This window comes from Muntiacus reevesi, chromosome 2 (genome assembly GCF_963930625.1).
Source record: "Muntiacus reevesi chromosome 2, mMunRee1.1, whole genome shotgun sequence".
NCBI lineage: Eukaryota > Metazoa > Chordata > Mammalia > Artiodactyla > Cervidae > Muntiacus > Muntiacus reevesi.
Genome location: NC_089250.1, coordinates 201,681,669 through 201,709,126, shown reverse-complemented (window position 1 = coordinate 201,709,126; position 27,458 = coordinate 201,681,669). Strand labels below are relative to the sequence as shown.

At 46.1% G+C, this 27,458-nt stretch overlaps 1 protein-coding gene across 1 annotated transcript in view; it reads right to left on the bottom strand.

Moving 5' to 3' along the window:
• HS3ST4 (heparan sulfate-glucosamine 3-sulfotransferase 4) overlaps positions 1-22,357 on the bottom strand; it is a 469,325-nt gene extending 446,968 nt beyond the window's left edge. Inside the window, exon 1 of the mRNA XM_065920329.1 lies at positions 21,651-22,357. Within this exon, the coding sequence (XP_065776401.1) occupies positions 21,651-22,357 (707 nt within the window). The remainder of the gene's footprint in view (positions 1-21,650) is intronic.
• Between the last annotated feature and the right edge of the window lie 5,101 nt (positions 22,358-27,458).

Sequence of the window (27,458 nt, the reverse complement as noted above, 5' to 3'; positions counted from 1 at the left end):
ATCTCCAAACAGGGTCATATTCTGAGGTCTTAGGGGTTTCAACATATGGATAGGGGGGAGGAGGAGCAACTATGATCATAATATAGAATGTGATAGTGAGACCCTGGATTCAGACCAACTCATGATTGGATCAGGGTGACCTTGGGCAAGTTATTTCATTTCCCCTACCTTAGCTTTCTCATGCATAAAATGGGTATAAGAGCAGGTGACCAGAGGGTGGTCTGTTGTTTGGGAAGAGAGTGATCTTGGTGGGAATAACACCCATTCGGTCAATGGCTCTGTGACATCCCTTCCGACTTCAAAGAAGGGCAAAGCTCCAGGAACAGCAGGTGTCTCTCATCATGAGGAGAGGAAAGTTCATAGGCCTGGTCCATGAGGTGTGGGCAGTGGAACAAGACATAAAGCTAGAATTGAGACAGCAGCATTGACATATATATACTACCATGTGCAAAACAGATAACTAGTGGGAAGCTGCTACATAACACAGGGAGCCCAGCCTGGTGCTCCTCGAAGACCTAGAGGGATAGGGTGGGAGCGGGAGGGTGCGGGGAGAGGTTCAAGATGAAGGGAATATATACATACACGATTATGACTGATTCAAGTTGTTGTACCGCAGAAACCATCACAACATTGTAAAGGAATAGTCCTCGAATTAAACACTAAATTTAAAAAAATTAAATAAATGAAATAAAATATTTCCCTTAAAAAAAGAAATATTAATAAAGCTGGGCTTAAGGTGGAGCAAGGATTAGGAAAGTCTTCTACTCCACACCAGCCACCTTGCACTTTTATAAAGACTAGGAGTATTCATGTCACAGAGATTTATAACAAGGGGTGATGTGATCACTAAAATTGCAGCCTAAGTACTGTTCATGAAAACACTTTCCCAAAGGCAGTTATGAAGCTGGTGGCAGGGGGGGACTTTCTTCATCAGGAACAAGAACCTGACCACATGTTCCTGAGCAAAACAGCCTCTGCCACCAGCCCCTCCCAGAAGAGACACCCCGTAACCAGAGCAGCAGGTGGGAAACATCCCTAAGCAAAATGCAGGCAAAGGATGCCTTCCCTCCCTCTCGCAGCTTGGAAATAGCCAAGGCCGAAGGATTTTTTTCCCTCTTACCTTTCTTTTTAAAAAAATACAAAACCCAGGGCAAATCTCATACCTCTGCTGCCCCAGGGAAGGGGTTGCTGAGTCACGGGATGTCTGAAGCTGCCAGCTCACAGCAGGGCCTGGAAAATCAATACCTCTCTCTGAAGTTATCCCAAGTGCTGAGACCTTTAACCAAACTCCAGTAGGCAGACACTATCAACAGTCTTTCATGGAATCAGGAGATGAGGGTTTATCTTCCCAAACAGCCTTGAGAGGCGACAACGGGAGCTGTTCTCTAAGATGCAGACATGCAGGATTCAACTGCGGAAGTGGCTTCCAACTCTGTCTGCCGACAGGAGTAGGAGACAGCTGGACTGTGGATGGAACACTCTCTCAGCATCACAGCCTTCTGGCCACAAGAGCACGCCCTAAATGCCTATTTTGGCATTCTGATCACATCGCTAATGACGTGTGTATCTTAGGGTATCGTTCTTCACATCTCTGTGCCTTAGTGTTCACCTAATATCAGGTACCCTAGCTCAACAGGGACCGCTGTGAAAATTAAATAAGAGGGACACGCAGGCCCCGGGGTTTCCTTTTAATCCTATAAGCACTCCAAGGAAGTTAACAGTTGTTATTAAAGAATGCGTAATATGCAAAACCACAACTGCCAGAAAGGAGAAGCCACAAAGGTTCACTTCCCACCTAATCTATTCATCTTGAAATTCTGCCTTTTTCCAAACTAAGAATTTTGAAGAGGTCTTCAGACTCAAATCGCAAGGAATCTGGACTCTTCCAGAGCTGAGAACCTGGACCCTCTGGAAACAAGGGTTCAAACACACTCTGTTAGGTGGAAAGGCTAACAGAGGCTGGGTGTATTTATGGCTTTTCCTAATTCATCCATCTCTTTTACCTCCAGCAGCCTGTGTTAGTTGCTGTTGTATTCGACTCTAAGCAACCCCATGGACTATGGCGTGCCAGGCTTCTCTGTCCATGGGATTCTCCAGGCAAGAACCAGCAGGCAAACCCTTACAGAGAAGTGTTCTGTGGCTTTCTTTGCTGAGTGGGGGGTGTGAATAAGGAAAGAGCTAGACTTCCATCCCACAGATGATAGAGGACGGACCCTAAAGGAAAACATTACTTTGCACTAACAAAAAACCCCAGACAATACACAAGGTACCTATTTTTAAACAAAACACCAAGACACTAGATTTGACCCCAAAAGTTTTTCCCTAAAATGTGGGTTTATTTTCATAAAAAATATTACAAAAGCGTAAAAAAAAAAAATTAAATCGCACTTTATTCTCCAACATCAGCATTACCTTAACTGCAAAGAGGAAAAATGACACAGAATCAGGGTTGTTCTAGAAATTCTGGAATATCTAGTTGTTACATGAAGGCTGATGAAATGCCAAATCATTTTTCCCTCTCGACTTGAAGGGAATCTGGGCAGGAAGACTTCATGTGATGAAACGATTTCACTTGCTATTTGAAGAATTTTCTGGTAAGATATACAATCCCTTTAAATTTTCCCAGGCAGCTGGTAGGGGTTGCTAAGGAAATGATGGAAATAGAAAATATTCTAAATAAATAATTAGTGATTTCTGAGGAGTAGGTTCTTGAGATATTTTTTCCAGGCTGTCATACATCATAGGTAGCAACACTCGACAAGTGTCCTGTCTTGCCTTCCCTCCCTCTCTCTCTTCTCCCCTTCCTTCTTTTCTTTCCATGTTAAAGAAGAAAACATAGATAACTAATAAGGATCCCCTGTATAACCTAGGGAACCCTACTCAATACTCTGTAATGGCCTATACAGAAAACGAATCTAAAATAAAGTGGAGATATGTATATGTATAACTGCTTCATTTTGCTATACACCTGAAACTAACAAAAACACTGCAAATCAACTATATTCCAATAAAAATTACTTTTAAAAAGAGCAGTGGAATCTTCAAGCAGTGAGCCACAGAGGGAGCTTTGGAGTCACGCTGTGCCCACCTTGGTGGAAAGACACAGACCGAGGACCCAGGCCCCCCATCCCCACACAAGTCAGCGGAACGCTCGCTGGATCTGTTTTATTCTGTTGTGCTTCGGCAAAAGACTCTGTCTGAACAGAAGAAGCTTGAAACAGACATCTGTTGTTTTGGCACCAGCATCCACTTCCTTTCCTTGATAACCGCATCCTGGTTCTGCTTTGGGAAAATACCCATATCTCATCCTCCGTGCCCCCAGGAGAAGCAGCCCCACTCTGCTCCAGAGGGGCATGTACCTCAAGCCTCACACTGGCTCTGGCAGCAAGGGCCGGTTGCAGAATGTCTATGTGCAACTCCATAAGAGGCAATGAGGCATCAGCGGACACTTCTGGAACAAAGATGGTGCATCTACTGCATTTAGGGTGAGAAGACTGCGCTGGCACCCAGTGCCATCCACAAGGGGATAGATTTTCAGAAAGCAACCAGTCACCTCAGAGGCAGTGGAACCCAAAAATGAGACATCTGCTGGGACTTCCCTGGCAGTTAAGACTCCAAGCTTCCACTGCAGGGAGCACGGGTTTGATCCCTGGTCAGGGAACTAAGATCCCACATGCCACACAGCAGGGCCAAGAAACTTTTTTTAATTCAAAAATGACAGATTTGCTGACATTGCTTAAGCCTGACTTAGGCCATTCCAGGGCTTCCCTGGTGGCTCAGGTGAGAAAGAATCTGCCTGCAGTGCTGGAGACCCAGGTTCAATCCCTGGGTCGGGAAGATCCCCTGGAGAAGGGAATGGCTACCCATTCTGGTATTCTAGTCTGGAGAATTCCACGGACAGAGGAGCCTAGTGGGCTACAGTCCATGGGGTCGCAAAGAGTGGGCCACAATTGAGCAACTTTCACTTTCCAGTATTCTTGCCTGGAGAATTCCATGGACAGAGAAGCCTGGCAGGATACAGTGCATGGGGTCACAAAGAGTTGGACACAACTAAGCTACTAACAGTTTCACTTTTACCTTTTTAGGCCATTCCCACTCAGGACTTCTCAAACATATAAACCATAAAATTCCTTTTTGGTTCATGCGTGGTTCAGATACTATGTGGAATTTCTGCATATTATAACCAGGAGAATCCTAACCAACAGAGTTCCACAGCTACACTTCTAACCACTGGGAAAAATTTTCTTTAAACATGCTCTAACATATTATGATGGGGACAGTTTCTTCCTCCTAATGGAGGAAAGGAAAAGAGACTAGCAGCACACATAATCCCAAGAAATCTAGGAGCATCAATGTCAAGAGTTGAAAGTAAACTAAAAGAAGACTCTCACACAGCAATTCATACATGAATAAGAGCCAGTGAGTACCGAAAAAAACTCATATTTTATTCTAAATAAGAAAAATGGTGGTTCCAGGTAAGGTTACAGGGTTTTTGTTGGCTGAGATCACCATGCAATTTTCAGAGTCTAAATGGATAGTAATCTATTTAATATCTGGCATATACATTATTATAATAATTTCTAACATTAAATGTCTTAAATATTTATGGAAACATGGTATGTTCATTTTGTTTGTCCGTATTCAGATATCCATAGCTAGTAAGGAAAGAAAAATGCCACCTGGCAATATACTCTTTGTATCCAAAAATAAATCTTAAAAATTGGCTAAGAAGTGGGTAGAGAGAAAAGATAGCCAACTGTGTTTGAGTTTGTTTGTTTTAAACGTTCTCTAAACATCTGTTTTGCCTGTTTATTGTTTACTGAATGTGAGCCTTTTATAAAGTCTCTCATTTTGCAGGGGCAAAATACATGGGATTAGCCCACATTGGAAGCAACCTGAGTTCACTCAAACATCTTTTGACTCAGGAAAAGCCTTGCTTTGAGATCAGTCTGTGTCACATGACCACCACCTAGTGGCGATGTACTTAAATAGCAGGAATAGCTCACAGTTCCATAAACATCTTTTAAATGGACCCCAGCACTGTCCTGGCCATTTTTTTTTTTTTTTTTTTTTTTAATCATGCTCATTTTGATCAGAACGAGATCTTCCCTCCAGGATGGCAGAATTACAAACCAGAAAATTAAGAAACCAGACTCAATGGACATGAGTTTGAGCAAACCCCGGGAGATAGTGGACAGGGAAGCCTGGTGTACTGCAATCCATGGGGTTGTGAAGAGTCGGACACGACTTAGCAACTAAACAACAAGAAAACAGAAGTCTGGGCAGAATCAAAATAACCATGGAATTAAGAAAATATTAATGGTGACACTGTTTTATCAGTGCTTTCCAATGACTGGAGCTCATACCACTAGGAGTGCACAAAGTCAGTCCAGGTGAAAAGTGAAAGTGAAATTTGCTCAGTCGTGTCTGACTCTTTGTGACTCTATGGGCTATACAGTCCATGGAATTCTCCAGGCCAGAAGAGCAGAGTGGGTACCATTCCCTTCTCCAGGGGATCTTCCCAACCCAGGGACTGAACCCAGGTCTCCCACATTGCAGGCGGAGTCTTTACAGGCTGAGCCACCAGGGAAACTCAAGAATACTCGAGTGCGTAGCCTTCACCAGGGGATCTTCCCAACCCAGGAACTGAACCAGGGTCTCCTGCATTGCAAGTTCTTTATCAGTTGAGCTACTAGGGAAGCCCTGGTAAGTCCAGGTAGTACAAGAAAAGGTCATATTGAGGAGAGACAGTTGAGCAGAGGCCCGAATGAAGAGCGGATGCAAAGTATGCAGTTATCTAAGGAAAAAGCATTACAAGTGGAGGAGACAACAAGTGCAAAGGCTCCATGACAGGCCACGTTTGGTTTCTTGCAGCACATACAAAGCGAGGAGATTAGTATGATTCAGGCAAAGAAGCAAAGACAAGAAGGCTCTTGACTGTGGGTAAAGAGGTGGGCAGGGATCTTTAGGGCTTTATAAATCATGATCAGGACTTAGAACTTTCTTTTAGGTTGATAAAAAGTCATTGGAAAATGTGGAGTAGGAGAGTGATGTGATCTGCTTTATGTCCTAAAAGTATCACTCACTCTAGTCAATGTGAAGAGCAGACTACAGAAGTCAAGGGCATTAGCAGAGGGACTTCCCTGGTGGTCCAGTGGTTAAGAACCCACCTTTCAATGCAGGGGAAACAGGTTCAATCCTTGGTCGGGAAACTAAGATCCCACATGCTGAGGGTTAAGTAAGTCCAAAAGGCATAATACTGATGCCCACACACCCCAGAGCCCGTGCTCTGCAACAAAAGAAACCGCCACAATAATAAACCCACACATCCCAACTAGAGGGTAGCCCCTGCTCGCCACAACTAGAGAAATTCTGTGCAACAAAAGGCCCATGAGCCAAAAATACATAATTAATTAATTTTAAGAAAGAGTGTTACCAATACAGTATATTAACACATATATATGGAATTTAGAAAGATGGTGATGACAACCCTATGTGCAAGACAGCAAAGGAGACACAGATAAAAAGAACAGCCTTTTAGACTCTGTGGAAGAAGGCAAGGGTGGGATTATCTAAGAGAATAGCATTGAAACGTGTATATTACCTATACACATCTATATTATGTGAAATAGATGACCAGTCCAAGTTCGATGCATGAAACAGGGCACTCAAAGCCGGTGCACTGGGATGACCCAGAGGGATGGGATGGGGAGGGAGGCGGGAGGGGGGTTTGGGACGGGGGACATATGTACACCCATGGCTGATTCATGTCAATGTACGGCAAAAACCTCCACAATACTGTAAAGTAATTAGCCTCCAATTAAAATAAATTAATTAATTTAAAAAATAAAAAAGAGTATTAGCAGAAACAAGGCTAGAAGTCTACTGGGCAAGAGATGTGTGTGGTACCAAGGCAGATCAATAGATATGTAGATAGATAGGTATACAGCTACCTAGGTATACAAACACAGATGTGTGTATGTACATATATCTTCATCTGATCAAACACATTTATCATAATAACATAGTCTTTACAAATACAGAAGAAAATTATTATTTTTAATATGAAAGATCAATATAGGTAAGTACATTTTTATGGCATAAAAAACCTTGACTGATGTTTAGAAAATATTAAATTCTTAACAGAATTAGAAAATCAGGTAAATTTTATGTGTCCTTCTAAAATATCCCAAGACCTCCTAAAATAGTTCCATGTTCCATGCAAAAAGCATTGCATGTGTGCTAAGTTGCTTCAGTTGTGTCTGACTCTGCAATTCTGTGGACTGCCGCCTTCTAGGCTCCTGTGTTATGGGATTCTCCAGGAAAGAATCCTGGAGTGGGTTGCCATTTCCTCCTCCAGGGGATCCTCCCGACCCAGGGATCGAACCCATGTCTCTTACATCTCCTATACTGGTGAGGTGGGGGAGGGTTCTTTACCACTAGTACCACCTAGGAAGCCCAGCAAAAAGCCTTATGCCCACTCGATTTATTTCATCCTTCCAACTGGATTCCCTTCTGGATGGAAGATAATAAAAAGAGGTCAAGTATAATCACATCCTTGTGTTAGTTACTTTAGCAGATACTTTAGCAAATGACCCCAGACTCATTCTCCCCTCCCTCTTGAATACAGAAACATTCTTATCATTCCTAGAATCCCCTGCAGTTCAGTGTGGTCCTGTAGTGGAATTCTCACCAAGAGAAAGAGCAGAAGTCATGAGTGTCACTTCCTCCACTTGCTTAAAAGGAAATTACTTCCTGCACTTTGCCCTCTTTGCTGAACTGTTTGCTGGAAGGTAAATGGGGTAGAGTTTCAGCTCTGAACCTAGGAGAAAAATCCTTTAAGGCAGGGGTTCTCAGTCAACCACAGGCAATTTTGCTCCCCAAGGACACCTGGCAATGTTTGGAGGTATTTTTGGCTGCTCAGATGGAGGGGGGGTGGGGGTGAGGAGTTAACCACTGGCAACTGGGAAGGGCAGCAGTCAGAGGGGTTGCAAAACATCTTACAACGCATAGAGCAGCCCTCCACCACGAAGACATTCCTGATCCCAAAGATCCACAGTGCTGAAAGCTGAACAGGTTTACTACAAAGCAACCTTCTTCAAACTTTGTGCAAAATAATTCCCCAAGTGTCTTCTTAAAATGTAATTCTGGGGCTTCTCTGATGGTCCAGTGAGTAAGAATCTGCCTTGCGATGCAAGGGACACGGGTTCGATCCCTGATCCAGGAGGATCCCACATGCCTCGGAGGAATTAAGCCCAAGCAAAACAACTACTGAGAGCCAGCTCCAGAGCCTGAGAGCCACAACTACGGAGCCCACGCACTACAGCTACTGAAGCCCATGTGCCTGGAGGACCAAGCTCTGCAAAAAGACAAGCCACGGCAGTGAGCTGCCTGAGCACCACAACCAAGACCAGCCACCCACTCACCGCACCTCGAGAAAGCTGCGGGCAGTAATGAAGACCCAGCACGGCCAAAAACAGATAATTAAAATCTTTTTAAAAATTGTAAATTCCGCTTCAGAAAGTTTGGGGTGGGATCTGGGGTTCTGCATTTCTAACAAGCTCCCCAGGGGATGGCAGAGCAACAAGATGGAAAGAATGGAACTTGAGTCTCTGATTGGTCTTCCTGAGCATGGCCACCCCAGCAGTCCAGACTGGAGTACCCAGGGGGTGCTGCGACTCAAACATTCATGCCCACCCACCTGAACTCACAGTTTTCAGCTTGGGTTCCTCCTGAGAGGTTGGTCTCAGGCAGCACTGATTGCTACAAACTTTGAATGTTGACATTTCATTTTGAATATTGAATATTCAATTTGAATACTGAATTTCAGAGAAAAATCATCTTTCTTATGTAAAGCCACTGTAGGTTGGGTTCTCTTTGTTGCAACAGTTCAGTTTTTCTCCTAACTAGTACAGTGCGTGTATGCATGTTCAGTCGTGTCTGACTTTCTGACCCCTCGGACTGTAGCCTGCCAGGCTCCTCTGTCCACGGAACTCTCCAGGCAAGAATACTGAAGGGAATTGACATTTCCTTCTCCAGGGGATATTCCTAACCCAGGGACAGAACCTGTGTCTCCTGCATTGGCAGGCAGATTCATTATCACTGCACCACCTGGGAAGTCCAACTAATACAGTGACCATCTGCAAATAGCCCATGGTGACATCTATGCTGCTATCTAGCAAGACACCTCAGGAGCCCGAGAGGTGATATTTTCCAGAAAAAGAGGAAAAGGAAAGGGAAGAAAAGAAACAAGATGGTGGCTTCTAGAGAGCACTGGGAAGAATGTTTTGTTGCTGCAACAAATGACCCCAAACTAACTGGCGGCACACGCTGGAAGTCGGAAGTCTGAAATAGGTCTCCATGGGCAACAAAGTGTCAAGAGGACTGTATTCCTTCTGACCTTCCAAGGAAGAATCCATTTCCTGGCCTTTGTTGTAGCTTCTGGAAGAGGCCTGAATTCCTTGGCTCCTGGCCCCTTCTATCTTCAAAATGAGCAACAGAGGGCTGAGTCCCTTCTGTGCTGCCTTCCCTCTGAATCTCTCTCTTCTGCCCCCTCTTCCGTTTGAAAGGACTCCTGTGATTACATGGGGGCTCATCCAGATAATCCGGGATGATCGCCCACCTCAAGGTTAGCTGTTGAGCAATCATAATTCCATCTGCAACCTTAATTCTTCTTTGCCGTGTGATGCAGCATGATCACAGGTTTGGGAGATTAGGATGTAGTTATTGGGAGTATGTGTTATCACGCCTTCCACAGCTTAGATAGTAGGCCAGTCAGGCAGCCAGAAGGTGGGACATTACTATGCCCACCTGGTAAATGCAGAGAGGGTACACAGGAAAAGGGGGTGACCAGCCATTTGAGAGCAAAAGGAGAGAATCTTCTGGTCACTCCCAAAGCTCATCCACTGCAGGGCACTCCTCAAAAGCACATGTGCCCTATGGCTTTTTATGTTCTTTCAGTGTGAAAGAAAGATGCCTCAGTGGTCATGAGTCAGGGAAAAGAATTTTGCAGACAGAGGTTCTCCAGGAATTCTCTGGATCTTTATACAGTCTGCCCTCACAATGTTTGATATCCATGGTATATAATAGTTCCTGTAAATTAAACTTCTTAATCTAACTCGATGATAAGAGTGCCTGTCCTGTATTTCAGGTACTCCCTGGAGTGCAACATTCCAGAAAACCAATTACCTGGGGGAGTTCACGGAAACGTGTGTGGATTAACAACAACTACAGGATGTAGACAAAGCAGATGCCAGCACGTCACCAGGATTCTGCCCTTGCAAAATCACTCAGGGCTTATTAGAAACTGATGTTCCCATTTCAAAGATGAGAAAACAAAGGCTCAACGGCTAAATACTCTCTAGTCACCCAAAGCAAGGTAGACACAGCACTCAGACTCCAATCTTTACTTTCTGATTTTAGGTTCTGCTTTCTTTCCTAAATATCACAGAGCTCCAAACAGGCACGTGGCCCTAGGATAAAGGCACTCAGACTGAGGAAACAACTCACATTTCCTCAGCTCCAAACCTCCAACCTTTTGCTGAGGCCTTAACGTGGAGGCAGAAAGGTGGATTTACACCTATCATGTGTAACAAATCGAACACAGCCTCCACTTAACTGTTTGATGATTAAGTGGCAATTATGGCATTTTGATCATGCATTTAGAGAAAGATAATACCAACTACTCTTGGAGTATAACAGCCTATCAGGAATAATCCAGGCTCTCCTAAAACTCTGGCATCTATAGCAACAAAGGCCAGGAACCAAAGGCCACCTGTCAACAATGGAAAGGGGCCTGGCTTGGGAAAGCCTGCGGTGTGACCCCGCGACTGTCACCTGCCCTGCTGAAGTCTCATTCTCTTGATTTTGTGATACTGGGATAAGACGGTACCTACTTCATGAAACCGCTGTGAAGGATAAATCAGGTAACGTGGTGTGCCGGCGGGACCTTTTGGGGAGACTGTCTAGCCCACACAGCTTGTTTGAGTGGGCTTCTCTTTCTTGTACCCAAAATAGTCTTGCAAAAATAGTACGTGAGAGAACTGAGAACAATTCTTAGCCAGAGTTCTCAAGGAGTGTGAGTGCGTGATTTCTTTGCAGAAGCCTGGAGTTTTGTAAGAAAATGGCACAGAGAAGGTACCCCTTTCATTCAATAAACTGTCACTGATTCAGAATTAGTGATGAATAAGCCACCATCATGAAGTGCCTACCTGTGCCAAGTACTGCTTCTGGCTCAGAACCCTGGCGAAAACAGGTGGGACAAGACCCATGCACTTGATCTTCTGGGAGGGACAGCGAAGTCATTAGGAGGATTTGAGAGAGTAATACATACTCTGAAGAAAACAAAACAGTAGAACAAGCTCTGAAGTGGAAAAGGGTCTTTAAATTAGGTAGTGAGGAGAGGTCTTTGGGGGAATCTGAAATGTGAGCCAAAATCTGAAGGACAGATAACCAGATACGCATTGCAGTAGTGGGATTTGCAGGGGGCCATGGGGGCGGAGAATTCCCAGAAGAGGAAAGAGAGAATTAAACTGTCCTGGAGCTTCCCTGGGGGCTCAGTCGTAAAGAATCCGCCTGCCAATGAGGGAGATACAGGTTCGATCCCTGATCCGTGAAGATCCCACATGCCAAGGAGCAAGTAAGCCACAAGTACTGAGCAAGTGCTCTACAGCCTCGAGTCTCAACTCCTGAAGCCTCCGGGCCCTAGAGCCCGTGCTCCGAAACAAGAGACGCCACCGCCACGAGAAGCCCATGCACTCAGCTACAGAGTCGCCCCTGCTTGCCACAGCTAAAGAAAAACAGTCCTCAAAGCATCGAAGACTCAGCAAAATCAAAACAATTACATTAAAAAAAATTTTTTTAATAAAATAAAATGTCCTGAAGTGAGACTGAGCTTGGTCCCAGAAGAGAAAAGGAGACACTTTCATGGTCCGTTTTGGGGGCAAAACTCCACAATCAGCCTGTCCAGCAGGCAGGCCAGGCACGCGTGGGAAACCAGAAGCTTCCAGCACAGAAATACTGGCATTTACTATTCACTCCCAGGAAGCTGGAAGACCGCCCTTCCAGTGGAAAACAGCGTGGGGACAAATGAAATGCTGTATGTTTGGAGCCAGACGCCTAGGTCTGAATCCCAACGCCACATCGTGACCAAGTCCCATGACCTGTCTGTGCCTCAGTTTCCTGACCTGTACAACATGGGCGATCACAGTAGCTGTCTCACCAGGCTCCTGGCATGACTGAAACCGCTGCTTGGGGCAGAGCCTGGCACCCACCATATGTGTCCACCACTGAGATTCTTACCACATTACTACTATGATTCTTTCAGGTCCAAATCTTACATCCTCACCTCCTCGTTTCATTAAAGAACCATCACTTGTCTGTGATTCATTGCTTGGTGTTACTTTGTAACAACAGAAGTGCACCTAAATTTACTCATTTACACCAATTCACCAGTTAATCTACACTAGGAATGATTCTTGCTGTTGTTTAATCACTTAAGTTGTATCCGATTTTTGCAATCCCACCAATCTCCTCTGTCCACGGGATTTCCCAGACAAGTATACTGGAGTGGGTTGCCATTTCCTCCTCCAGGGGATCTTCCCAACCTAGAGAATGAACCCATGTCTCTCTCTTTTTTTTTTTTTTTTAACTTATTTTTTACTGAAGGATAACTGCTTAACAGAATTGAGATGTTTTCCGTCAGACCTCAACAAGAGAAACCGTGTGTTTTGCATGGGCAGCTGGATTCTTTACCACGGAGTCACCAGTGAAGTCCCTTCAGTCTGAGATATAAAGCGGTCAGCACCAGCCCTCCATGAGGAATTCCAACACTGTTTATGAACCTGAACAGTAGTAGTTGTCTTACCATCCTCCCCTCAGTTAAGTAAAAGGTGGAAAGTAAGGGAATCTTGCATATGAAGTACAACATGTTGACTATGTTCATAGAAGCAATATCTTCAGACCACTCTCGAACATACCTGACCTAAATGTAGTAGCAAAGATAGCCAATAACAAGTGGGTAGGGAAGGAAAAGAAAGAAATGCTATCCCAGAGAAAGAGGACTCGTAGTGACTGTCTTCTTCTCTGACACCCCTCACTAAAGTATTAAAATTTTGTTCTTGCAAGTCCTTTGCAAGTTTTGCTAAATTTATTCCTGGTTATTTTGTCTCTTTGCTTGGTTCTATAAATAGGATATTTTCTCTCATTATATTTTCAAAATGCTTGGCATGGGCATATAGGAAAACGATAGATTTTGCATAGTAATTTCCTTACCAGTCACCTTAAAGAATTCCATTATTATTTCTAATAGTTTTATGCGTGGGAGTGGGGATTGCTTATCTTAGGTCTTCCAAAAAGAGATGAAATTACTAGCAACCAGTGATAATTCTATCTTCTCCATTCTTATTCTCTTTCACCTCACTGGATTATCTATTTATTCCTGAGCAATGGTAAATAGCAATGAGGATAATGGGCATTCTGGTCTTGTTCTGGATTTAACGGGGATATTTCTAGTGTTACACCATAAAATACGATGCTGGCTTTGGGTTATGATCTGATTTTATCAGCAAATGTTCTAAAAATCAGGAATAAATGCTTAGCTTTACCAGACTTTTTAGCATCCATAAAATAAATAAGATTTTTCTCTAAGTGAAAAGTATGAAGAATAAATCACACAATTTATTAGGTTTCCCAAGATCAAACCATCCTTCCATTCCTAGAATAAATGGCACTTTGTCAGGACTTTACCTTGTAATGTAATCACTTAATTGTCCATTTCTCCACTTGAGTTCTTTCAGATCACTGGCTATGACTGATTTATGTCTGACACATAGCTGACATTTAATACATGTTTAATGAATAAATAACTGAACTAACAAGTACACTCAACTTCCCCAAACTAACCACTTGTACCTCTTTCTGACTTAAAAAAGTGGGAGAGATCATATACCGTTTCCAGAGCGGATCTTCAGAGGCTTAATGTATATGTGGTGTTAAGTGGTCCCTAATTCTTTTATCAATAGAACCCTTGAATATCTCATTCTTTACAGGGAAACTCTTCCCTATGGTTGCAATGGGAATAAGCCTCCTTCCCTACTCCCATCACCACCCCAAGCCAAAGGGGTGGCTACACCCCCCGGCCTGATGAGAGCACCACACAGGTTGCTTAGGAATGAGCACATGAGCCAATCTGGGTCAACAGCATCTCCAGCAATTTCTTACAGAAGCCCTTAAGAAAAAAAGTTTTCCAAAAGAATTGATAAACCAAACAATGCTTGTCTAGGGTTGCTGCTTACCATCCTGCTTAAAGTGCAGTGAGATGACCTGAGAATGGGGCCAGGCAGAGCAAACACAGCAAAGACCAGACAGAAACAGAGACCCGGATTCAACTTCTCCTGAAACCACGACCCCTTAGACTTTCCAAGTAATAAACCTATAATTACCTTTCTCAATTTACAATAGCTTAAACTCAATTTCTACCACTTATAGCCAAAAAAAATAAGGCCTAATGCTTTGTTTTCCTGCATATATGCTTTATACATTCTTAAATAAAGGTTGAAAGAAAAAAGTGTTTTTAAAGAAAGGCAATCCTAACTAGCGTGTGTTAAAAATCAACTGCCTGCTTTTAATTAATGGCAAGATAGGCAGAAGGGCTCCCTCAGTGAATTATAATTTCAGATTGAAATTCCCAAGACAGTTATAGAAGAGCTTGTTAAGCCGCAGAAACCAATAGAATCAAGAGATTCTTTAACAGGGTGGTGGTTCCATCAGTTCCAGAGATATCATCCATTATGCAAAACCAAAACCTTTAAAACTTTCTACCGTGCAACCCTAGCAATCCCTCAATCACCTGAAGTCTCACGGCTTCTCTCCTGACTCAATTTAAAAGTAAAAATGACTGGCATGATTTACAAAAATAAAAATAAATAAATCATGTTGTGATGGCTGGAGAACTCCCTAGTGAAAACTGCCAAATCTCAAGACAGGGAGTTCTGTGGGGTCTCCCCGAACCATCCTCATTCTCAAAAGCTTTCAATTCTGCTGAAAAACTGAAGACAAGCATGGCCTTGGCATCCTAAACTCCTCTGTACCTATCGGGGCAAGTGGCATCAATTTCTATCACAGGCTATAGAAAGTGTCCGCAGGCCAACCCAGAGAGCCTCACCAGCTCCCTGTCCCATCCCCGTGATGGAGAATTTTGGCTTCACTTGCCTCCTGAAATCAGACTCTTCTCCTTCAGCTCGAGTTACAACAGACTAAATTCTGGAATCTGGTTTTGATTATTCTCTGGAGAGCTACTTAAGAGATGCTTCAGGGTTGGAAATCCCTCATTCGGACATAATCTTGAAATAAAAGGCTGTGTTCAAATGAAAAATGCATTACAGCATCTCTTTAGGGCCTTCTGTACTGATGGGAAGGATAAAAGGAAGGAATGGAAGGAAAATGAAGAAGAAAAGCAAAAAGAAGGAAAATGGGAGAGAGAAAAGGGGAAAGGGAAATAAATTATATCATAAACTGTGTGGGGCACTTTGAATGTCATTTCATTTCTTTCTCACATCATCCCTTGGAAGGAAATACTATTGAGCCCATTCTGCAAATGAAGAAATTGAGGCTTGGTGATATTAGTTCATCCAAGGTCTTACAGTGAGGATGCTATATGACAGGTTCAGAGATACAAATACATATTCTAAAGTGCATTGCTTCTAGCCGACTAGCTTCTTTCCTCTGAAGAGTCCAAGACAGAAGTTTATTCTAGAACCAAAATATGTTAGTGACTGAATGGACCTTATGGAGATTATAAAGTCTCATCATGTAAATGGGCTTCTCTGGTGGCTCAGGGGTAAAGAATCCACCTACCAATGCAGGAAACACAGGAGAGGTGGGTTTTTTAATCTCTGGGTCAGGAAGATCCTCTGGAGAAGGAAACGGAAACCTACTCTGGAATTCCTTCCTGGGAAATCCTATGAACAGAAGAGCCTGGTGGGCTACAATCCATGGGGGTCACAAAGAGTCGGATGCAACTGAGCATGCATGCATAATGTAAATAACAGAGAAAGAAGGAAGAAAGGAGAAGGAGGAAGAAAGGAGAGAAGGAAGGAAGAAGCTTTTAAGAAAACTTGACATCCAGTAAAATTAGTGTGTAGCGAAGAAAAACCTAGAACCCAATTTTTCTGACTCAGTTCACAGGACCAGAATCTATTTTCCTGGTGCAACTGATCTATATGGATCAAATATAGGCACTCCTGATTAAGCAGTGAACAACTTGAGAATCTTCCCGCCCTCAAGAAAATGTTTGCTGGGAACAAAAGGGAAATTTATTTACAATTGTCTTTTTCTGCTTCATGCTCCTGTTTATATCCAGCTTCCTTTGTTGTTGCTACAATACATCTGAGAGACTTCCCTCATGCTGTTGCAAAATTGGTTAAGGGGGAAAACACCTAAATTGAAAGAGCACACTTAAGCCACAATTCTGGCAACTGCAGAGGGTACCAAATTCTGGCAACCGCAGAGGGTACTGGTATGCCAGTTACTTTCAGAAATGAGTTTAAACCAAAGGTCACTAACCAGTAGCCAGCTGGCTGTAACCAGCCCACAGATGTGTTTTGCTTGTCCCGCAGTGCTGGCCCACATGGCACTTTTAAGAAATCTCAATCTATTGCCAATGTTAAAAACCAGGCCACTTCACATCAAAACCCGGATTTCCAGTTTCTCTTCCCAAGTGGAAGACAGGCTTCCTCTGATGCTACATTTGCACACAGAACAGGCGTGGCTGGAACAGAGCAGCGGCTGCCCTTTTGGACAGAGTGTCTGTGGCCCAGTTTCTCCCCACCTAGTCTATTTCACTCGAATGTATTACCCACATGAGCCCTGAAGGCATCTGATGAGTGACCCTCGGTTTAAAAGGTTAAGCAGATATAGATTGCAAAGCCCATCATTATTAGTCTTTTCCCAAAAACATCCCCAATAAAAGCCTCCGGTCAATGTTATGGCAGCTATGAAGGGATATTCATTTTTTTAGAATATATATTCACTTTTATCATTCCACTTATTCCTCCCAACAACCCTGCAAGGAAGGAATTGCTCTCAGATAAACTGAAGCTGAGTGATATTTAAGTCAGTTATCCAACACATATCATTCAACTAGTAAGTTGCAAAGCCGAGTTTTGAACCCAGTTTTGCCCAGCTACAAACATTGTAGATTCCTTTGAAAAGTCATGAGGTTTGTTTCTACCTCAGGGCCTTTGCACTTGCTGTTCCCTCTGCTTGGCAACCTCTCCACTCAGGTCTTCACATGGGAGAATCTTACTCATTCACGATACTTATACCACCTCTAGAGAGGTTTTCCCTCATCATTGATAACACGTATACACATACACATGAATTACTTTCTATGCCCCTGCTACTCAAAGAGAGGTCCAGAAACCAGCAGAATCAGTATCACTTTAGAAATTTGAAATTCACACTCTCTGGTCCCTCCCTTAACCTATCGAAGCAGAGTCTGCATGTTAATAATACCCCCAGGTGACCTGTGTGCATTTAAAGTTTAAATAGCGATGCTCTACAGGAACACTGCCCAATGGAAATAAAAGTAACAGGAGTCACACATGTAATTTCAAATTTTCCAGTAACCACACTAAAAGAGTAAGCAGAAAGACCTGTTTGTTCGCTGTCTCCCTTTTCCCCACTCCCACCCCCACTAAAATGTCAGTTCCAGGAGAAGAGGTGCTTCATCTGTCTTGTTCACTGTTGTATCCCCAACACCTAAAACAGTACTGGAAACAGGGTAAGTATCATTCAATGTTTGCTGAATGAAAGAAGGAAGGAAGGAAAACATTTTACTAGCACTCTACGTACTAGCCTTTGGACAACTGCAGCTTCAAATCTCAGCTCAACCCCTGAACAGCTAAGCAACCTCGAGCAAGTTGTTTTCCCCTTTGAGGGCCAACTGTAAAGCAAAAAGGCTCCTCTTTTGCTCACAGCCCATCATGCCACCTAGATGTGATTACACGTCTATAAAGCGTGAACTGCCATGATAACACATGCTCAATAAACACCAGTGCCTTACACGGCCCTCCTTCCTTCTCTCTCTAGACACCGCATCTGAACGATGCTGAGGATTACACTCCTCTCGGTAACACAAGCGAAACTACTGATCCTGCTTCTCCGGGCTCTTTCCCTCCAGCCAACAGGACGTGTGTCGTAACTGCTGGCAGTGAAAACATCTTGACCCCATGGAGGGTCACTTCCCATTGCCCTACAGCTGAGAGGCTTCCAAAGCCAAGAAGTCACGTTCCCTGGATGGTCTGTAATCCACAAGACAGACCACGGCTCACTCATCTCTGTCACTTTGAGGAGTTCTGCCATGGCAGCAGCCACTTGGCTTGCCACAAGGCCCCATGCCTTAGAGGACTGTAAGGTGTCTGCCAGACAGTGGGTATCAGCTCATATTGAGAAGCATATTGTGACTTTGTCCTTTTACTTTGGGGGGGGGGTGTTTATCTACCCCCACTTATTAATCACTGGCCTGTGTCAATCCACCAAGTGAGGCTTGCTGTTCCGTAGCTTTCACACACATCCTAATCCATCAGCCTATCTTGCCCTGCAAATCTGATGCACACGTTCTAATCTCAAACGTGTTTTTAAATCACAGTAGATCCACAGCATAGGCGAAAGCAAAACCCGGATTTAGACAAAACCGGAGTGACACAGAGGAAATAAAACCTGGGCTGCTTAGCTAAATGCGAGCAAACTCTCGCCAGCTCTGCCGAGAACAGCCCCAGTTTCTTCTTGCTCTCCCTCTCGCTGACATCACAACCACCGGAATCACTCGCCAAATCAGTAGGCTACTGGGAAGCACGTTGAAAAGAAGAGGAAAACAAATAATGGGAAGAGGGGATCAAAACCTTTAATTAGCCTGTGACTCTCCAACCAGGCAAACAGTAGAGTAAGATTTCAGATAAAACGCATAGCATACTATAACCATTTAACAGGGAGGTACTATAACCATTTAAGTAGAGATGCTACCCTTTAAAAGACTGGAACCAGGGAACCAGGAAGAAGGGTTTCTGTTACTGGTTTGAATCAATGCCACTGCTTCCGTTCTCTGACATGGTGAGGATGCCATCCCCTCTTCCTACATGGGAGGGAGAGAGAGAGAGTGTGAGTGTGTGTGTGTGTGTGTGTACTCAGCTGGGTCCAACTCTTTGCAGCCCCATGGACTGTAGCCTGCCTGGCTCCTCTGTCCACGGAATTTTCCAGGCAAGAATACTGAAGTGAGTTGTCATTTCCTCCTCCAAGAGATCTTCCCAACCCAGGGACTGAACCTGCATCTCCCACATTGCCAGGTGGATTCTTTACCACTGAGCCACCTGGGAAGCCCGTGAAGAGAGGAGGGAGCTAAAGACATGGAGTCAACAGAAATCCCTAAAATGCCCTCAAAGCACTGCTGAATCTGTTAAGGCTGGAGAGCTATCCTAGGATCCGAAAGGTTTCTGGGAGTCTTCTCAACATCCAGATTTGGGTGGAAAATGACTCCTCGACATTAGATAGATTACCCTGCAGTAACTTCAATCAGCATCACTAAGTGTAATAAGGACTTACCCTGGGTCTGATGCTGGGGCAGCAGATGGAAGATACAGAGATATCACATGGTCCTCTTAAGTGAGAATCGAGTGAACCTAGTTCCATTTGCATCTCTTAGTCCTATGGGATGCTAAGTTCCAAAGACCACCCGTGATGGCTGAGGGTACCACATGTTGGAATAAGATCTTCAACAGCCATGTCCTATGAGCAATGCAATTTACACACTTCCTTTTCCCAGCTGTAGTGTAAAAGAACGTGGCATCTGTCAGCATCATCTATCTTTTCATTCAGGGAATGCTCCCGACCCTACAATGGGACCTCCTGACATGCAGTCCACATTACACCCTTCATCAACTTTAAGTCATTTGAATAAAACACCTCCTTCTCCATTTCCAGCTGCCACAGAGCAACCCAAACACATGTTAGAAAGATTTGATCTTTATGCCTCCCTCTACCCCAAAGGGCATTTGACACTTCTCACACGATACACAGCTTTAAAATTAGAATTGGAAAAAGCCATGGTTACCCCCCTAGAGCCACAGTTACCCCACAGCAGAACCTGAACATTCCTACAACCAAAAATTAAACAACTGAAACCTTCCCAGACATCATACCCCATTTTTTTTTTTTATTTTGCTGTTGTTGCATTAATCATCCTAACACCTTTTTAATTATAATTGCAAACTGGAAGCCATGGCTTGTGATGTTATAAATACTGATTTTCCAGTTAAATTAGGCATTTGCTGTTTTATGTTTTGATAGAAAGGGACTGTTTGAAGCCTCCTAAAATATTGCAATTAGTTCTCTCTGTTGAAACAGACAAGACATGAACAGACACATTTGCTGTTTCAGTTTAATGTGCTGGAATGTTTATGCCTAAGTGTACTTCTCTCAAGCTGAAAGCATAAGGCATATTTTTTAAAGGGGAAGAAATTAATCACAATACACACATTTATTATATATTTCCAAAGTTAAGTTATTTCTAAAACTTCCCCAGCCTGTAATTTAAACTTTAAAAGCACGTCTCTTCTACAAGAAGGCGACCTGTCAGGAAACAATCCTTATTTTACCTATTGGCTCTGTTAAGATGATAACATCACTTTAGCTGACAAAGCCTGTGTTTCTGGTTGACAATTGTAATTAATTACTGAGATGCAACCGAGATGCAGCCAGCCACCCAGATCTGTTTTCCAGAGTGATAAAAAAAAAAAAAAAAAGGAAAGAGGGGAAGGGCAGGGGAGAACGCTGGTCGATTAATTTATTTTACCTGCACTTAACTTACTACTTCTCCCTTTCCCTCGCTGCTTGCAGAAGGTGGAAAAAGAAGGAGATGAACAAACAACTCACTAGACACAAGCTCCAATCTGTTGCAATGAGGCACGGGTTAGAAAGGGCGCAGGTGCAGGGCATGAAAACTCCTAGGGTACCCAACTGTCATGTAGACACAGATGCTCCTGATGCAATATCAACCCGGGGTTCAAGCAGCCCAAGAGGGACGGAAAGTTCTGGAGGTGGGGGCATCCTGAGTCTTTACGAGAAAGCCCAAGCTCGCCAGTTTTTAACTGTTCCCGGTCCATTCTGCTCTAAACTGAAAATACTGAAGTTGGATTCCAGCCACGCAAATGCGTTTGAGGGCGATCGTGAGAGATTCCAGGAAATCCCAAAGCCCTTTAGTCAATCCAGCTTGTCCAGCTCCATTCCTCGGGGTCCCCAACACAGACGCGCACCGCCCCGCAAGAGCCTGGGTTAGGAAACACCCCGCGGACACGAGGGCTGGGGATTCCCAGACTTGGAACTAGGCAGATTCCGAAAACAGCTCCCGGGATGAGGAGTCTGAGGCAAGCAGAGCAGGGGGACCCCTCTCTCCTCGCCCTGGAATAAAGTGATCCCTGGCGAGCCTCCAGCCCTCTCCGCGTTCCCCCAGAGCTGCCCCGCCAGGGCGCGCAGAGCCCTCGCGGGGCTCAGGGCTCTCGGAACGCTGCCGGATCCCCAAGGGCAGGGGGAGCGGCTGTTTCCCGCGTGGGTCTGCCCCCACGCGCCCATCCCATCCGCCGAGCCCGGGGTCCTACCTGTACCACTCCAGCCCCTTCTCGTAGTTCCTGTCGAAGAAGTGCGGCTCTACGCCCACCGCCCGCACGTCCGGGTGCACCCGGATTGCCTCCAGCAGCGCGCGGGTCCCTCCTTTCTTGACCCCGATGATCAGCGCCTGGGGCAGCTTCTTCTCGCCGTAGTCGGGAGTGCTGACGGCGTTGCTGCTCCCGTTGGCCGCCCTCCGGCCTGCGAGCTCCTCGTCCGTGGTGCTGGACTCCGGCGCTTCCCTCTCCAGCAGCGCGCTCTGCGCCGTGCCCATCTCGCCGGGGGTCAGCGGGGTCCGGAGCCAGGCGTCCCGGGCGCCCCCGCTGCCGCTCGCCAGCCCCCAGCCGTCGGCCCCGGGGGCGGCGGGCTGCCTGGGGGTCTCGGGCGGCTCCCCGCGGCTCGCGTTGTCCGGCGGCGGCGCGGGCGGCTGCGAGGGGGCGCCGAGGCGCACGGGAGGAGGCGGCAGCGAGGGTGGCGGGGGATCGGCGGCGCCCGGCGGCTCCTGCAGCGCCAAAGGGAACTGCAGGGAGCCCGAGCCGCCCAGGAGACTGTAGCACAGGTAGGTGACGGACAGTGACAAGGTGCACATGAAAAGCAGCTTGCGCGCCGGCGGGCCCTTAGCCGAGACGCCGGGCGGCGGCGGCGCCGCGAGAGATGGAGGCGGAGGCGGAGGCGGAGGAGGTGCGGGCCACGGGGCCATCGCGGCTCCCGGCTCGCGGCGGCGGCGGCGGCGGCGGCGGCCCCCGGCGCTGCCCGGACATGGTTTCAGCCGCCGCCCCCGCCGCCGCCGCCGCCGCCGCCGCCGCTGCCCAGCCGCCCCGGCTGCATGAAGCGACGCCGCTGCGCCCCCGGCCCTGGCCGCTGTCCCGCTGCGCCGGGGGGGAGCCCGGCCGCATGGCCCCCCTCCCCGCTCTCCCCGCGGCGTCCGGGGGGCCCCCCACCACCCCCCTCAGCCTCTGGCAAGGGGACCGAGGGGGGCGCGCGGACCCGCCGGCTGCACCTGCTCCGTCTGCAGCGCCCCCGCTTCCCCGGCTCCGCCGCGGCTCCCGCTCCAGCTTCTGCCGCCGCCGCCGCGCGCTGTGGCAGCCCCGAGTTCCTTCCCCGCTGCTAACTTTCTGCCGGGAGAGCGGAGAGACGCGGAGGGGGCCGGGTGCGCGCCCCGCGCCGCCGAGGGAAGAGGGAGTGCGCCTTGCGCGCGCCTGCGGAGGGGGGCGCGGGCGCGGGGGCGTGCGCTCGGGCTGGGGCACCCGGGGAAGCGGAGATCGCGCCCCCCACCCCGCGCGCCGCACGCACTCGCTGGAGGTGTTCCCCGCCCCGCCCCGCGTGCTTCCCCTCCCCTGGGAGCCCGGGACGCCCGGTTCTCCATTCCTCTCCCGGTACTTTTGAGGGACGTATAGCCGGATGCCCGCCGCCGGTGCTACTCGCCGGCGACCTGGGGGGCCCGAGGGCAGCGACCTCTCGCTGCCCCTTTTCCCCTGGGACTCCAAGTCAACTCCGCCCATCCCCCGACCCGCCCTTCTCTCACCCAGGATATCCTCCTGCCTTTGGTCCAGGAGTGGTTTCCTCTCCACAACAGCTCTCTCATTCCAACTTCCATCTTTCCTTCCTCCCTATCTTATCTTGAAGCTCCTGACGGGTGGAGCGTTGACACAAACCCCCAGCTTTCTCTACCCCCAGAGCTTTCGCCTCCGTCCCCGCCACCGGGTGACTGCGCATTCTGCTCCAAAAGATGAGGCTGTTCCCTCATCCACACCCTTAACCACAGGTACACCTGCGCCCCTTGGAGGCGTTGCCACTAAAGGAGTTAGATTTCCCTGGACTGAAATAGATTGCGACCATCATCGCTCTAAACACCTTATAAGCAGAGGCAAGTTGGATTGCAGGGTGTCTGTGCATCGCTTCATTGTATTTTTTTTAAGTATATTCTTTTCAGCGAAATTTCCACCCCTCACGTCCCTCTCCTGGGGAGGTAATGGTAAACATCCAAAGGCTTTGGGAAATTCAAAACTAGACTTGCTTCTCAGAGGTGGGGAAAATCAGTCTGCAAAGGGAAGATGGGGCAGAGTCATTAACGGAGCAGCTCTAGAGAACTCTGCGTCCTGGGTTTGGCCCGGCACACACCCGCGAACAGGACCTCCCACGGTGCCAGCTCTCGGGATCCCATTCACCTTGCCAGTCACAGCTGGGTGCCTGCCGGGTCTGTCTGTTTTCACCTGGCGGCTGATCTGGTTGACATCTCCGGTTTTTGTTTGATCACATAATAGGAACAACAGTGGAAAGAAAATGTATATAGTGTCTAAATATTAACTAGATACCTAGTACCAGAGAGGGGAAGAAAATGTTAATCAAATAAGACGAGGAACGCGGACTTTTCCCTGAGTGAACAAAAGCTCACTGCTGCTCTCAGCTGGACACGAGTTTCCTTCACTACAGCTTTAGTTCAGATAAAGATTATTCCTTTATAATATATATCTATTTATGGTACACGTGAGACCTCCGAAATGCAGAGTCTGGTGTCCTATAAATCATTCCGTGTAACTACTGATGCTTTTTTCAGACACCACAGGACTATATTACTGTAATGTTAATGGGAAGAAGCCAGCTAGAGCTAGGAGAAACCCCAGGCTTGATCCATCCCTCTTCCCACTCCAAGGCCCCCGCGGCAGCAAATATTGCTGCTGCTGTGCCTCCATCTCCCTTCCAAGGCCCAGATACCAACCTTGCAAGGGATGCTCAGCATGTGGTCCAGGGCCACCCTGAAACACACATTCCCAAACTTTTCCATCTGCTCTCAGCAATGCAAATGAACCTGCTAGGCATCTACTTTTACTCAACATGTGCTTTCTCGTTCGGAAAGGTTTTGATAAAACGATGTTAAAATTTAACTCAGAGGTATCACACTGGTGACCAACAAAGCCGAATGTGGCCAGCACAGTGATGTGAAGGAATTTCAAATAGCTGCAATATTTAAGCATAAAGGGCCTTCCACCCCACAAAATCTGGACATGTGGTTTCTGTTGAAATGGATCCCTCAGCCAGAGCTGAGAATCCCCCTACAGGTGGGGCATGTATGCCCTCTTCTTCATGAAGCACCCAGATTGCCACTCTACATTTATGTTACTTGCCTGGATGATGCTAATGAGGAAATTTCCTGGGATCCCTTTTCCCTCTTGTCCCCACATTGTCACATTTTAATGAAAGACTCCTGAAAGAAGAGAGCCCACTAGTAAGACGACAGGTCCCCCAGTGGATGGGAGGAGCTGATTTGGGGGGCAGCAGAGGTTTGTAGGTTCCTCACTTAGGCAGCTGTCTATTTTTTTTTTTTTTTTTCTAGTCTTGATCCAGCTTTTCTGAGAGTGAGTTCTTGAAAAACCTGCGATAAAAAGCAGAAGCTATCTACATAGGGAGAACTCAGCCTGCATTCAGCAATTCCCAGTGGATCTGGAGACCAGATAGAATTTTTTTTTTTTTTTTTTTCCTGTTTCCACTGCCAACACCCATGCTCATTCAGGCCTATCCAAGTGTTTGCGATATTCCTCCAACTGCTCTCCAGGCCTCCTGTGAGCCTCAGGAGCCTGTTTCTATCCATCTTAGGCAACAGTGTTTCTGAGACAGCTCTGCTGATGCTCTGTGACTCAGAACCCCTCCTCTCCCTCCCAGACTAGTAAGTTCCAACCTCTTAACCTTTGCACTCAGAGTGCCCTTCCACCTTTTACATATCTCACATTCATTGCCAAACCAAACAGCACCTACCATTCAGACATCACACTGGATCCTTGTTTCATCTCTATGTGATCGGACAAGAGTTAAAGCTGTCATTTGCTAGCTAAGTGGCTCTCGGACAGGTCATTTCACCTCCATGAGCCCCATTTTCTGCATATATATAAATTGTGAACAATTAGACTCACTCCAAATGGTTTATATAGAGAATCAAATTGACTTATAGAACATATGCAAAAATACCTGACTCCCATCCTGACATGTGGTAACTACCAATAATCATTTGGATCTAAATATTGGCTCATCCATGTCAGGCTTCTTTTCCTATTAAAACCTTATTCTTGAAAAAATGTGTGCACCTTTTCTTTTTTTATTTTTATTTTAAATTAGGAGCATAGTTGATTAACAATGTTGTGTTAGTTTCAGATGTACAGCAAAGTGATGCAGTTATACATATACATGTATCTATAGGCTTCCCTGGTGGCTCAGACGGTAAAGAGTCTGCCCACAATGTGGGAGACCGGGGTTCAATCCCTGGGCCGGGACAATCCCCTGGAGAAGGAAATGGCAACCCACTCCAGTATTCTTGCCTGGGAAATCCTATGGATGGAGGAGCCAACACGACTATATATAGTCCTTAGGGTCGCAAAGAGTTGGACACGACTAAGTGACTTCACTTTATTCTTTTTCAAAATGTTTCCCATTTAGGTTATTACAAAGTATTAAGCAGAGTTCCCTGTGCTATATAGCGAGTCCTTGTTGGTTATCTATTTTAAATATAGCAGTGTGTACATGTCAATCCTAAACTCCCAATCTATCCCCCTTCACCCTTCCCCTCAGTAACCATAAATTTGTTATATAAGTCTGTGAGTCTATCTGTTTTGTAAATAAGTTCATTTATATCATTTTTTTAGATTCTGCATGTAAACAGTATCATATGATATTTGTCTTTCTCTGTCTGACTTAACTTCATTTAGAATGACAATCTCTAGGCCCACCCATGTTGCTGTAAATGGCATTATTTCATTCTTTTTAATGGCTGAGTGATATTCTATTGTATATATGTACCACATTTTCTTTATCCATTCATCTCTTGGACATTTAGGTGGCTTCCTTGTCTTGAGCTTCCCTGCTGGCTCAGCTGGTAAAGAATCCACCTGCAGTGTGGGAGGCCTGACTTTGATCCCTGGGTTGGGAAGATCCCCTGGAGAAGGGAAAGGCTACCCACTCCAGTATTCTCACTGGAGCATTCTGTGGACTGTTTAGTCCATGGGGCCACAAAGAGTCGAACATGACCGAGAGACTTTCACTTGTCTTGGCTCTTGTAAACATCTTTGCAGAGAACACTGGTGTGCGCGTATCCTTTCAAAACACGTTTTTCTCCGCGTGCACACCCTTCCTTCAAATTCAGCTGAATGCGTCAGCTGAAGTTCACTTTCTTAAGCTGCTGCTCAGCTGCCTTGGGAATGCCAGATCCAGTGCTTTTGACAGTTTTTTGGGCTTTTATAAGCAATAGAAACTAACTCTGGCCAACTTTGGTTTTGTTTTTTTTTTTTTAAATAAAAGAAAAATTAAAGAAATTAACCAGAAAGATATATAACTCACTGAGGGAATTTTTAAAACATCAACAACAAACAAAATGCAACAGTCAGCTCTGAAAAGACAATAAATGGAGTGGACAAGAGTATGGTTGCCATCACTTCCATTTATCAAATATTGGTTCTCTGTGGGCCCCGGGAGGGGTGTGTTTTCTCAGCCTCTTGAAGTCAGGTGTGACTGTGTGCCCTGCTGGCTAATGAAACAAGAGGAAGTGAGACAGACTCTTTGGGGAGAAGCTTTGGCAGCCAGTGGGAGATTTCCGGATGGAAGTGATTTTCCTGCCTGGCAACTGTGCAAGGCGGGGGGGGGGGGGGGGGCCTTGAGCCCCTCTTCGCCACCACCTGCTCAGTCCTCCACACTGAGCAATGACAGGGAAGACCCAGCCCCTGATCACTTGTTCCTCAGTCACTACTTCATGTCCTGCTCTCTGCAGTCCCATCGACTGCAGCACTCCATCTTCCCTTTGTCCTGCAGTATCTCCC